General features: G+C 33.8%; 1 protein-coding gene across 2 annotated transcripts; it reads left to right on the plus strand.

The window, feature by feature from the left end:
* The first annotated feature begins 7,002 nt into the window (after positions 1-7,002).
* On the plus strand, positions 7,003-11,901 carry LOC110729511 (plastid division protein PDV1-like). 2 transcript variants are annotated; one of them, XM_021909242.1, is made up of 3 exons: positions 7,003-7,956; positions 10,493-10,558; positions 10,999-11,901. In XM_021909242.1, exons 1-3 carry the CDS (start codon positions 7,585-7,587, stop codon positions 11,512-11,514), a joined length of 954 nt encoding a protein of 317 aa, XP_021764934.1. In that variant the 5' UTR covers positions 7,003-7,584; the 3' UTR covers positions 11,515-11,901. The 2 variants fall into 2 exon arrangements, with proteins under 2 accessions (XP_021764934.1, XP_021764935.1); XM_021909243.1 differs by lacking the exon at positions 10,493-10,558 and having other exon boundaries at positions 7,020-7,956.
* Positions 11,902-14,183: the final 2,282 nt, after the last annotated feature.

Raw genomic sequence — 14,183 nt, forward strand, 5'->3', positions numbered from 1 at the left:
GTATTTCTAACTATTTGCATTGCATGGCAAGCCAATAAGCCATGCATAATGGAATAAATTCCATTTTATTTGATCTTAACGTGGACAGCATGTCGAGTAACGAATCTCCCCCAAAAAAAGTGATCTTGCATGATAAAAAAAAGAAAATGACTTAGAAATCAAGATTAGCCCAAATTTGTAAAAAAAAGGTTGACTTTTTTGAGTTTGATTTGCTCAATCTTGTAGCAGCAAAGACTATGTTCAATGTGTTTGTGTTTTGGCATAACTTTTTAAAAACAAGTATTCGATTGAGTGTTTCCTCTTATCCCCCTTGGGCCCTTAATGGGTGTAGAGGTTTTTAAAAGTGTAATTATGCTATAGCAAAATTTTAAAGGTTTAAATATTTTAGTATATAATAAAAGTTTTTGGTCAAAAAGTATACTCCATGTATATAAAAGTGGAAAAATCTAAAAATTATTAATGTAAATACTTTTTATGGTCACGATTCTTTAAGCCCTACTTTTTTTAGTGCTCTACTCCGCTGAAATTTGCTTTATTATGCTGAAATTTGCTCTGCTCACCCAGAACCTCAAAAGAACAAGCCGAACCTTACTTTTGTATAAATGAAATGGTCTTCCATTTATGATATCTTACCATATAATGAAATGGTCTTCCATTTATCTCAAGCAAATACATTTGTTTTTAGGGCATGTTCACTTCACCTTAATTTCAATTCAGTTTAGTTCAGCTCCAATCAGTTCATTAGAATTCAGTTCAATTCCAATCAGTTCAGTTCCAATCAGTTCAGTTCAATTTAGCTCCTAATTTCCTTCTCTCATAAAATATTCATTTCAGTTCACTTCAGCTCCTAATTTTCTTCTCTCATAAAATATTCATTTCAGTTCAGTTCAGCTTCAATCAGTTCGGTTCAGTTCAATTCAGCTCCAATCAATTAAGTTCAGTTCATTTCATAGACCCTTACACAAAAGTTACAAAAGAAATACAACATGCAAATAATGTCAAAAAAAAAAAAAAAAAACTTCCTCTCAATTTTCACACATGTCAACTCAAATTGATAGTCCAATTTTACTATTTCTTCATTCTTTTTAGATTGCAACATCCCCACAATTATAACACAAAAAAAAAATGATAAGGTTGTATAAGCAATTCTAATCTACACCTTAAGAGCTAACAAGTTAGGGACATATTACAATTATTATTTGAAAAAAGAAATAAATAAATCAAACATCTGATTTATTACCTCCATTTCACATTATTATCTCACAAAAATACTCAATTGTTCCACATTATGTAAAACGGAGGTTGTATCTCTTTGATTTCGTGGTGATTCTAGTGAATTATTATATTACCTCTGTTTTACATTTTTTGCAACTTTGAAGGGTGTACGGACTCCTAGACAAAATTTGTTTGTGAGTGTATGATAGAGAGAGAAATATATGAATGCATGTGATGAGAAGAGTGATAGAGCGAAATGACAACCTAAAAAGGAAAGAAAAAAACGTTAGTTACTATCATCCATCTTTAGCAAAAAGTATTTGCAAAAAATATACTCCGTACTACGTAAAATGGATGTAGTATAATAATGCCAAAAAAATCGGCTTCATTTGAGTTATTTGGCCCAAATGTACGCTGAGAACTTGAATATGATTGACCCAATTATATTGCATATGGGCTAGGCCGAGCATCAACCAGTCTAAGGCCTTGACCATTTCTACACAATAGCAATTTTAGAGAATATCTAACCAAGATTAAGGTGACATTGTTCCCTTTTTTTTTAAAAAGTGACATTGTTAATTTGGTTACACTTACACCACTTAACACCAACCTTTTGCCAAGAGGCCAAAGTTTAACTCTTGAATCATGATAATCATGCGTAATCAAATTATAAATAATAAGGAAATAATTAACAAAATAAACCAAAAAGTTGTGAAAGGAAAAATTCTACAGAATAATATTAATAAGTACTTGTATTAGGGGGTATATGTAGATTGTTGTTTTGTTTTGTTTTTGTTTTTGTTTTTTTTTTTTTTTTTTGGGGGGGGGGGGTGGTCTAGAGAGCTGCAAGGCCATTAGTCCTCTTTGGCTCTAGTGGTGGCTTTCAAGATTCTTAAAACCACAGGTCTAGGGTTCAAGGACCGGTAGAAAACAACAGCATGAGAGCTACAAGGCCAAATGATGGACAGAGAGAAGCTCTGATCACGTGAGCTATCTCTCGATCTCATAGATAATTAAATATAAGTATTTAATGGTTCTACTTTCAAATTTCCATGATGATATCTTAATATTTGTCCCTTCCTCTCCATAATTTTTTATTTTATCATAAAAATAATAAAATTATAATACTTTATCTAATTATACAGTTAATGTATCTTGGTTATCTTTATGAGGGCATGTTATAAACCGAACTGCTGTAAACAATAAAAACAGAACAAAGTTACCGGGAATTAGACTGAGTCGCGGACTATGTCGCTCTCTTTAGAACATTCACGGTACTGCCCTTTAATTTGTGCAAGCAGCTCGTACAACAACCGGATGTTCCCCAGGATAAAACAGTCTGTCTAAGCAAGGAAAATACCAGTGGATTTGCACAGAACCAGTGGACAACTAACCACCAAAAAATATAAAGAACACTGCTCGAATATTTTGTAAGAGAAAAAAGGGATTAGAAAAATTCTGTGATTTTTTGTTATTTAAAAACAGTGAACATAACATGATGTTTTATAGGCAAAACAATGGTATAACGGTAGCAAAAAACCGTTCCAACACCAGCGTGATTAACGCCAAAAACGGTCAATTAAAACGTTAATTTACCCAGTCAAAACAGCTAGTAAAACGGCCAAAGTTTAATTAATCTGGAAATAAACGTTAGAGAGATAACCAGTCAAAACCGTTTAGCAAAAATCAAGGCACTAATTACGTAATTAAGCCTTGTTCAAAAACTGAGCAAAAATTAAGTTTAATTAATAAACCCGACTCGACCCAGCCTAGCCCAGCCCGGCTCGGCTCGGTTCGACGCGCGTGATAAGTGGGCTTGGTAGGTAAGTCCTCCCTCTCCACAAAATGTGGGTAGCCCAAGGGCCACACCCAAGTACTCCACATTCTCCAATATAAGGGAGGACAAACTTCTATTTCCCACCAATGTGGGACTTTTTGTTTTCCACAAAATTTACACCAAAACACCACTTGTTCCAACAGGGCAAAAGGCTACTTTTAATATATTTTTTTAATTTTTATTTTTATAATCTTCTCATTTACTGTAGCAATTTAGAACATGAAAATGTGAGAACTATTTAAGAAAGAGAATAATGTCTAGAGATATTGATATTACTTCCTTCGTTTTTTTAGTTGAATCATTTTAGTTTTCACGAACTATTACACAATTTTGGAGTAGAAAGAGAGGTAGCAATAAGAGATAGATAGAGATAATTTACACAAACTTTTAAAAAAATCGGGTGTACAATAAATTATTGTACATCCATTAAAAAGATAGTCTAAAGTGATTAAAAGTTACCCTTGAAATGAATAAAAGTTACCCCAATATGCATAAAAGTAGCCCAATACAAATAAAAATTATCTACGCTTATTAGTAAAGAATCACATTTTAAATGATTAAAAATCAATTATTAGTGATTGAAGGTAATTAAATTACCTTTATAAAACTTTTCTTGTTGTCTATTTATATAAAAATTGTATTATGCTTAAAGTTACTCAAAAACAGGCAAAAAGTTACCCTAAAATTAGCTAAAAATTACCCTTATATTGCTTGATGTACACTAATATTAGTGTAAACCGGATGTATACAAAAGTTTTTGGATAATTTATTAGTTAAAAAAAAGTGATCAATGCAACTAATTGTGATTAAACTTTCGTTTTAGAAAAATGATGCGACTAAAAAATGAAGGAAATGATATATATTTCTATATTGAGAGTAATATAAAATATTCTCTTATAAATAGTGTCAAGATTCTAAATGGGAAGAACAAAAAGAATCGGAGACAGTATATGATACCTTAAAGGTAATTTTGAGACGAACTGATGTAAAATTTGGCCATTGAAAGGAAGAAGGGTCGAGAGGGCTAGCATGAGAGACATGAGAGGCAGTTAAGATAGCCAAGGAGACTGCCTGAAGCCTCTTAGAGAGCATCGATAGACGACAACCCTCACCACGCCGAGGTGCAGGCAAGTCATCCTTGGCTACTCAACGTATCACTCTCATTTTCATGTAAGCCGTCTCCCTTCACGGGTTCACACACACGCGCATGCGCACACACATTATCGATCTCCTCTCCCCTCGGTTGCAAACCATTAAATTTATGTTCTACTCTTGGATTTTGGATTGCAATAGTGTATGTCAAGATCTTAATGCGTTACTTCTTTATACAAAGAGCCATATATAGGGAAAACTACTATTGCATGTGGTACATATCGAATATATTAAATTGTAAATGTACTATATATTTGAATATAATGTGGTATAGTACCAATTAACATCAAGCTTGCATTTTCTTCCATAAAACAGAATATATTCTTGTAGACATATAGTATTACTTGAATGCCACCCTTTATTACCAAAAAGAGGTAAGAAAAAACATCCTTTTAATGGGTTGTACTAATGTTCAACTCAAAATTCGCATGTATTATTACTCTTGGAAATTATTCATAAATCCAAAAGAAAATATAAATTAATGGATTAAGCATTCAAAAATAATAAAACTATCCCTAGCCGAATTCTATAGTACCCACAATATGTACTATTTATGAATATAATAAGATACACGTACAAGTATTAACAATCAATTTTAGATCTCAAGAATTAAATCGGCATTTATTTTTTAATGATGGATTAAAGAATTGATTTGAGTTGTTGAGATTAATTTGTTTATTTTTCACTTGAGTTGTTGTAATTAGTGTTTTTTTTTCTTAAAGAATTGTAATTAGTGTTATTAGTCCATGTAATTATAATCTGTTAAATTTTTGACAATGTAGAAGGAAATTTTGCTTAATTATAAATTATCTAATCGAGATCCTACTAAAATGGCAATCACTAGGATGGCCACATCCTTCACTTTTTTATTTTATTTTATTTTATTTTCTTATTATTATTATAAATAAGCTTGATGACAAAATTATATTTTTAAAAGAGTGCGTGCCTAAAAATAAGGGCATTTAGGTATTATAAGGGGACTTTTTAATTGTTCAAGGAAGGAAAAAAAAATGAGGAAGGTTATAGAATAGAGATTGTGTACTGTATTCTTTGGTTAAAAAATCTACACCCAATTTAAAAATCATAACTTTATTTATAAATGTACTATATGTCTTTAAACATGTTAATATTCTTCATAATAATTATGATAAATATAGTATAGAGTACACAAATTAAAATTTCGTTTTCAGGTTTGATCCTCATTCACACCAAAAAATAATAATAAAAATTAAAATTCCGCGATTTTAGATGATGGGACCACTTAAATACGAAATATATGTTGAAATTTAGTATAGCAGTTCCGTAATAAAAATAATTTTAGATGGATTTAGGAGCTAAAACATGCTCGAAACAAATCTTAATTATTGCCTTTTGTTACTTTATTTTTAGCGATCATACAAGTACTCGGTAATATTTATGGTTGAAATCAAGAAGATGCTAAATATAAGGTGCATAGAGAATTGACAACAACAAGAATTCAGTGGGTCTTTTGTGGTAATGCTCAACTTAGTCAAGTATGTAGGGCTGTGGATGGGCTGCCCTCAGGCCTCATCCCTCATCTAGCTTTATGTTGCAACGTGCAGATTATTATTTTACACAACATTGTGCACATGAGTGACATATTAGTCGATGCAATGCAAAGACAAAATTATGCTACTCGATTTTAAGAATTTTTTGGAAAATTGTAAGGTTATTGTATTTTTCGATTTTTTTTTTAATTTTTATTTTTTTAATATCTGTAGGGTGCATTTCGGTATAGAAGTTTATACATTAAGATACTTTATATTTCACATTTAAACATGCTTGGTAAATAATACAATATTATATTGACTAATTGTTTAAACAATTATCTATGGATGGTACATATTAGCAAGTACAAAATGTGGTAGACGAACATACAGTTATCTATGGGGCCAGGATTAGTTCATGGTGTTAGATTCACATTTGATTTGATAACTTCGTGTGTCGTAGGGGAGGAGGACTTGAGTCGGGATTAAAGATGTTGTGTTGTTGTGGGTTGTGTGCTCGTGTTGGTTATTGTCTCGTGCTGGACCTGAGTGTTTTGGGGCTAATTAAACGTGGCCCATGATTAAGCTCTCTCACTACGCACCAAATCTTTTAAAAGGGAAGGCAATCAAGGCACGATCCAAGTCCACATGTTGTTATGTCATGCATTCATGCTATGCTTGCATGCCTAAGCTAAATGTAACTTATTTGAAGATTGTTTGTCTATGTCATGCTTCACCCAACCCAAAAAAAGAGTATGTCGTGCCATGCTGTACCATGGGCCTAGCCCGACCTAATGTCATATTTAGTTGGTGTTTTATATTTTCCATTCTACAAACGGTATATTTTTTTTTATTAGATAGTACTTGGTATTTGTAAATTTTGATATGTTTGCATTGTGCATATTGATATTTTTGATTTTTATTCATTTCAAACCACTTAATAGTTTACAAAGAAGACAAAAATGTCAAAAACTAATCATGCACAATTTTATAAAAAATATTCTCAAGTATATCTTTAAAACACTAAGTACCTCTAAACAACTCATCTATTGTGCTAATATAAATGGTGACTTTTAGATTCAATTGGTCTTACGATCTTAACTTGTGGTAGGATGACCTTTACAGTTGTGTACCTTACCATTTCACAAGGGACGATTAACCACGCATAAAAATGACCTAATACACACCGAGCGTCACCGAGCCTACCACATTCAGAACGACACGACTAGTTCTTAGCCCGTTGTAAACATAACTAGCATAAGCACGATGCACGCTAGCACACACACTTAAACCTATATAGCGTAGCCCGTGCGGCCGTGCCCAACTTTAAACTAGGTATTCACATCAGTAACATCTGCACGCTCCCTACATCGGTGCATACGTAAACTCGCCCGCTACCATCCATCCTTCTCCATGAAACCGGGTCCATAATACAATAATGATATAGAGATTAATGACTTAACAATGACTCCTCCCACAACAACACTACCACCACCTTTCATAATTCGGACAAAACCCAAAAACACAATTTATATCAACATCTTTGCCAAAAGTGGCCAAAACATTTGAAAAGCCCACATAATATAAATAAAAGTAAAGATAGAATGTTCATACAATCTCTTCTCAAACACTCACTACTCAAAAATTACAAAAAAAATTGTCCAAATTTCAAACGTGCTTACCATTTCCACTCAATTTACCAATTATTTCTCTCTCCTACTTTGCCAGTTCTCTTGGAAGAGAGAGAATTCTTCCTGGGTTGCTTTCTCTCTCCTCTTTTGCTTTTCTCTTTTTTCGTTAACCCCCAACAACAAGCAATCTTCTTCCCCCCAAAAATTTACCAAATAATCTGTTGATTTTCCCTCCAATTTCATGACTCTGAAAATGAAACGAGAGGTTGAAATGGATGAAGTTGAAGCTGTTTTAGAAAAGATTTGGGATTTACATGACAAACTTAGTGATGAAATTCATTCTATTTCTCGTACCCATTTCGCTAATTCCACTAAATCCCTCAAAAATTCAAACACCCATGAAAATAATTTCAAGAACAATAACATCAAACATCAATCTCAGCCTCACAATCATTTTTTTGATCATGATTTTAAGGACTACAACAATATTAATTCTAATGGGTTTGTTTTTTTCAAGGATTTTGATAAGAATTGCGCCATTGCTGAGGCTAAGAGTCTTAATTCAATCCGTTCTGCCCTCGAGAATCTCGAAGAACAGCTCGAATTCTTCCATGTTAGTTATTTTTTTTTTCTATTTTTGCTTTTATTTTGTTCATGTTTTCTGGGAATTTTAATTGGTTTGCGAAAATGAAGGAGAAATTCTTTATTGTTGATTTTCAGCTCCAGATTGATGGTTTGATATTTGTTTGTGTATTATTAGAACTTGGGTTCTGATTTTTAAGGTCAATTGATGAATTTTATAGAAATTATGTCGAAATTTTAAGGTGGGTAATATCAATATATAGGGTTTGAAATGTTTTTCCCAGAACATGGTTAACGGATAATGTAGGGAATAGAAAGCCTACGCCGATAATGATTCTAGGTTTTTGGCTACCCATTGGGATGAATTTTTGGTTACCCAGAACAATTGGGTAAATTTATTTTCTGGGCTTCGATTTAACGATTGGTTAATGTTGGTTTTTTTTTTAAAGAAATTGAGCTTAATGTTTCGACTGTGATTAATGTAGATTTTTTTTTTTTCTCCTGGAGAATTATTTGTCTGTATACTTGTATATTGTTGTGACAGCCTAGTCAGTTTTGAGCTATTTAATTGTTTTTATAATGTCATGAATCTAATCCAGGTGATGTAACAACCGAATTATTGCTGGATTCTGTTGTCATTTGGTTGTTATGATTGTCTTTTTTCTCTTTTAAGTAAAACCCCCTAATGTATGTTGAATGATTGTTGTGAAATTAATGTATTGTTTTTATTTGTTTGTGTGTTTAGTTGATAGGTGATTTGGTTTGGCGCTTACTCATAATATTACATATCTGGATTGTGGTTCTTGGATCCTGTTAGGTAATCAATAAGATATTGATTGGAGGATAGTCAATTAGTACTCCCCTCGTTTCCATTTAGGTGTGTTCTTAATTGATTTTTCTACTATTGAATTGCAAAAATTACTCTCTTTTGCTACTAGTATTTAATAATACAAATCTTTAAACAACTGTCTTCATTTAAAATGGACACTCTTTCCACTAAATCCCTCTTTGCTACAATGAATAGAAAGTATGAGTAGTGTATATTACATTTTTTGTATATGCTGCTTGAGTTTGGTTATTAGGACTAATCAAGTGGGGTTTAGGTGTATACGTATATTAGCTTCTACATTTTCAAGTATGCTTATTGTGTAATTTTTATACCCGCATTTGGATTTTGGATTATGGATTATGGATGATAGTGACTAGATGGATGGAGTTGTAAATTGTAATTGGTGACATGTTCTATTGAACATCTGTAAGTTCCATACCAATCTCATAACTTGAATTGGTTGGATACCTTTTTTTTAAGTTCCTTGGGTTTGGCACTTTAAGAGTGCAATTTGTGTTAGAAGATTGTCCACAGTATCCTAGAGTTGTAGTTGGCCTTCTGATAGAGCTTTTTGTGGTTCAGTATGCTGTTTGTAGGTTGGATTCATCAACTCGACCACCTACAGCATTTGCTATGATTATATTACCTCAGATTGGTGATCTGTAGACATCCCAGATATTTGTGGTCTTACCTTTATTCTAGCAAGTCAAGTGACTTGAAGGTTGCCACTTTTTTCCTTCTTAGCTAAGTCTGCGACCCAGTGAATGTGATTGAGGGTATGATTTGCTTTGATTTTTTTTTTTTAAAAAAAAAAAAAAAATTAATTTCATTGATTTTGAGGGTTTGGAAGACGACTGTTGGTAGCAAAGATGGGGGTAACTTTCTTGTTTATTCACATTAATTTACGCGAGAGCTCTTCTTTTGTATTTTGTATATTTCAATATGTTCCTTGAGGGGTAGTGAGGAGCTTGATGGGAATATCACATTAATAGACTTAACTACAGTTGCTCTTGAAACTGTACATTTCTTATTTATTTTGGAAGAGCATGATGGTTATTGTGTATCACATTATGAGTTACCTGGAAATACTCTTTATAATTATATGGATAAGGAGTTCCTACGCGTTTTGCTTCCTTAGTTCCTTCTACATTCATAGTAAATTAGTAACTTTATTCACTTGTTCTGCTATAAACTATTGTGGATAATGTACAACTGAAGGATGTAGAATAACAGTTGCATCATTCTTTCTTTGGAGGTTTTTGTCCTGCATTACCCACTTTTCTGTCATTCAATTTCTTGTGTCATTCTGAGACTCTGATGCAAAACCTCAAATTACTACATACTCGTTAAGATATGTGTGAATTCGACTATGTGAGAGCTATAGCCTATTTATTTATTTAGGAGGGTAGACAAGCAGCAGGGAGTACTAGATGTAAACATATACGAAGTATGAGGAATTAGAACCTTTTTGTTTCTCCCAGAGGATTTGATGGAAAGGTAGTGCATGGTGGATTACTTACCAAGGTATTGGTTGGGTGATAATCAGTGAAATTTATATATTGCAACCACATAGTAATTTTGGAATAACTTAACTAAGGATTTTTGGAGAATTCCTGAAGAACTTTTGCAGTTAGATGATGGAGAGATCATGTTTGAAGTTGGAAGCTATATTGTTAAACTCAATGTTGCCCTATTATGCATTCAAACCCAGCTGAAACAGGCTTTCACATGATTACAGGGTCAAAGAGAAATCGAGACCTTTCCTGTTTGCACAAAAGATTGGGAAAAGAGAAAAAAGTGGCAGGTATTGGTATTGTATCTACAAGTAAAAGTTTTCTCTGAAAATTTAAATTCATCTCCTAGACTATAATTTGTGTGTCCTACCTCTTAGAGAAGAAAGTTTCAAATGGGAATTTTTAACTTTGCCCTTCACTGGCAGTTTTTTTATTCGTATGCTGTGATGGTTTCACTTAGTTTATTTGGGCTTAAGCCCATTTCAATGTAATTGTTAATCAGCAAGTGCTAATGTTGGCTGTGTTGCACTGCGGCCTTAGAAATCCCCCTACCCACCTCTTCCCCGACCCAACGAACCTATGGTTGATTAGATATTCTAAATGGGGTATCGGTATCAGTGCCATCTTGTTCTATGCTTCTATTTGGTTGTGTGATTTGTCTGCTCTTTATCTGGTTGTTATTGATCTTATTGGGACTAAGCTTTTCTATTTTGTATGTTTATACTGTCAGACTGTGCAAATCCAGCAGCGTGCAGAAAGGGATGCAGCACTTGCACGATTAGAGCAAAGCCGAATTGTTCTTGCATTGAGATTGGCTGAACACCATGGGAAAAGATACAAGGTAATAGATGAGGCTATGGATTTTGTGGGAAATGTTAGAGATGCGACATGCTTTGTCGGTCCTGATAATTTCTCGAATCCTCCTGCAAGTGCACCTGCTGAACATTCATTGCAGAAAAAAGGTGTCAGCTCAAACATTTTTGTAAGATTTTTGTTCTCTGGACTAGATTCTGCTAAAAGAACACTTCAGCTGGACAAATTAGGTGGAGTTTTAGGGAATGCTGCTTTATTTGCCTTAAGCATGGTTGCACTACTCCATCTACAGCAAGCAACATCTAAGGATAACAATATGTTAGACAGTGCCCAGAACCAAGATAGAAGAACGGTAAAGAAACTACTGCAACGAGATGGTTCCTCCTCTACTGGGCAATTGAACCCCTTGGATGTACGGTTGGCAAGAGGTTAAATACGAGCTCCCAACTTTTTGCTCGTTTGGTTTTGTAGGTAATAGCTGTTTCAACAAGACTTTTGCTAAGAATTGTTGGTATATGTAGGGTTTTGTAGGCGTTGTAGTTTCTTCAAGATGCTTGTATATACGTATCAGGCTATCCGTTTATTATTTAATTTTTTTCTTTAGGTTAGTGAATTTATTTTGGTATACTTGGCTCTGCAATGGGTTTTTGTCGACGAAGTTTTTTTTTTTTTTTTTTTCGACGAAGTTGTCTTTCCCTGAATTTGTTTTGTAACGGAAATTGTGTGGTATTTTCTGAAGATTTCTTTTGTAGAAAATATATGCTTGGTAAAGATTTTTAAAGAAGTTTGGAAACTGCATGTATCCATTTTGATGTGAAAATGCCTTTGGTTGTTTGAAATTCCAGTCCTTTGAATTTCATTATTATTTTTGAGAGTATTAGAAGTTCAGTAAATTTCAATACAAGCTATTATTGTATTAATGGTGTCTTCAGATGCAACTCTTATGCTATGTTCAGTAGACATAGAGTTAGGGCATGTTCTAATAGATTGAAATAAGTTGAACTGACCTGAATTAAAATGAATATTTTATTAGAGAAGAAAATTAGGAGCTAAACTGAACTGAATTGAATTGAACTGAACTGAACTGGACTGAAAATAAACGTATGAGAACAGACCCTTAGCAATGTAGATGTTGTGATTGGCCGTTGTCTATTAAAAAAATGTTTAAGGAGCCGACTCTTTTTCTCTTCCACAGGGTAATCTTAACTCTCAGGGTTTAATCGAACATTTTGTATTATGGCAAATCATTAGTGAAGAATTGTTTTCGAACATGTTGAAGCATAGCTTTTCGGAAGGACTACTCTTAGAGCTATCAATTTGGGTAAACGGGCGGGGTTCGGGTCGGGTCAACTCGGGTCGGGTCGGGTCAATTCAGATTAATTCCATAACCTATGCGGGTCGGCTTTGGGTTGGGTCATGCTTGAGCCAAGTCACGTCGAGTCATACTTCTTGTCGGGTTTAGGCCGGGTTACATTTGGGTCGGGTAAACAATAGGTCGGGTTTTCATGGGTTAAAACGAGTTAGAGTAATTCTTGGGTTCAGTTCAAGTCAATAATTTACGGGTTAGAATCACGTTGGGTCGTTCTCAGGTTTGAGTCGGGTTCGGTTCAAGTCAATAATTTGCGGGTTATAATCAGGTCGAGTCATTTTCATGTCGGGTCATTCTCGGGTTCAAGTCAGGTTCAATTCAAGTAAATAATTTGCGAATTATAATCAGGTTGGGTCATTATCGGATTCAAGTTGGGTTATGTTCAAGTCAATAATTTGCAGGTTACAATCAGGTCAGGTAATTAAGAAGTCAGGCCATATTCGGGATCAACTATCTATAAATAGATAATTATCATTTTTATCAAGCTAATTATTTCCTTTGACTATAATATATATGTCAATATACTAGGGAACTATAGTCTATAATTTAGGAGGATAATTATCTCCTTTGACCATACAACAAATATATACTATATTTAACTCTTAAATTTGACGATGATGCTCCTTTCTTTTGCTAACCTGGAACATTTTGGTCTCCCAAGACAAAATGCTTTAATCAACAATAATAAGGTGGTCTAAATTGCATTTAAGGTGATTTGAAATCGGGTCAGAAACAATTTGGGTTGAATTTAGGTCGGCTCAATAACAATTCGTGTTAATTTAAGGTCGGGTTAGTAATAGATCGAGTTGAATTTTTGGGTTGGATAAGTAATAGGTATGGTAAAATTCGGGTCAGGTCAATAACAAGTCAGGTTGATTTCGGGTCGGGTTTGTAACATGTTGGGTTAAATTCTAGTCAAGTTATAAACGGGTCGGGTTGAATTCAGGTCAGGTTAGTAACAAGTCGGATTAAATTCGTGTTTTGACGGGTTAAAACGGGTTTGGGTCAATTTCGGTTCAAGTCAGGTTCAGTGCAAATTGATTAAATTGGCCTTTGTAAACCGGTAAATCATTTCAAATTATAAACCGGTAAATTGGCTGTTTAAAAGCAAATGGAATTGTTCCACACACCCAATTGGACTCCCGGAGTGTATTAGGGACCATGGAAACATTTTGGCAATTTATTATTTCCGGGCGAAAAAAAGTAAAAAAAAATTCCAAAATTCAAGGCTAATATCCACGTTTTTAGAGAAATTTTGGAGGTTTCGGGGCCCAGTGCAAAAAAGTATTAATATTTTAGGAGATACATCTCGGGGTCACATAAATGACGTATGGAACCATATATGATCATTATATGTTGTCATCAATGTTCGTAGTAGGCTCGAGTTAATGAAATCCGTGCAAGTTGTAAACCGGTAATTTAATTGGCCATTTAAAGGCAAATTGGATGTTTCCACCAACCCATTTGGACACCCGGAGGGTATTAAGGACCATGATAAACATTTCAGCAAATGTTATTTCTGGGAGAAAAAAAAGTCAAAAAATTTAAAAATTGAAAACTAATATCCACGCTTTTTGAGAAATTTTGGAGGTTTCGGAGCCCGATGTTGAAAATTCTTGAAATTTAAGGAGATACGTCTCGGGGTCATATAATGAAGTTTGGAACCATATATGATCATTATTTGTTGTCTTAAATGTTCGTGGTAGGCTTGAGTTAATAACATCGGTGCAAGT

The sequence above is a fragment of the Chenopodium quinoa genome, unplaced genomic scaffold (genome assembly GCF_001683475.1).
Source record: "Chenopodium quinoa cultivar QQ74 unplaced genomic scaffold, ASM168347v1, whole genome shotgun sequence".
Lineage (NCBI taxonomy): Eukaryota > Viridiplantae > Streptophyta > Magnoliopsida > Caryophyllales > Amaranthaceae > Chenopodium > Chenopodium quinoa.

Coding starts and splice junctions, on each gene's coding strand:
- LOC110729511 (XM_021909242.1), top strand. CDS start 7,585: ATGACTCTGAAAATGAAACGAGAGGTTGAAATGGATGAAGTTGAAGCT. Junction 7,957..10,492: donor AACAGCTCGAATTCTTCCAT/GTTAGTTATTTT, acceptor ACATGATTACAG/GGTCAAAGAGAAATCGAGAC. Junction 10,559..10,998: donor AAAAGAGAAAAAAGTGGCAG/GTATTGGTATTG, acceptor TTATACTGTCAG/ACTGTGCAAATCCAGCAGCG.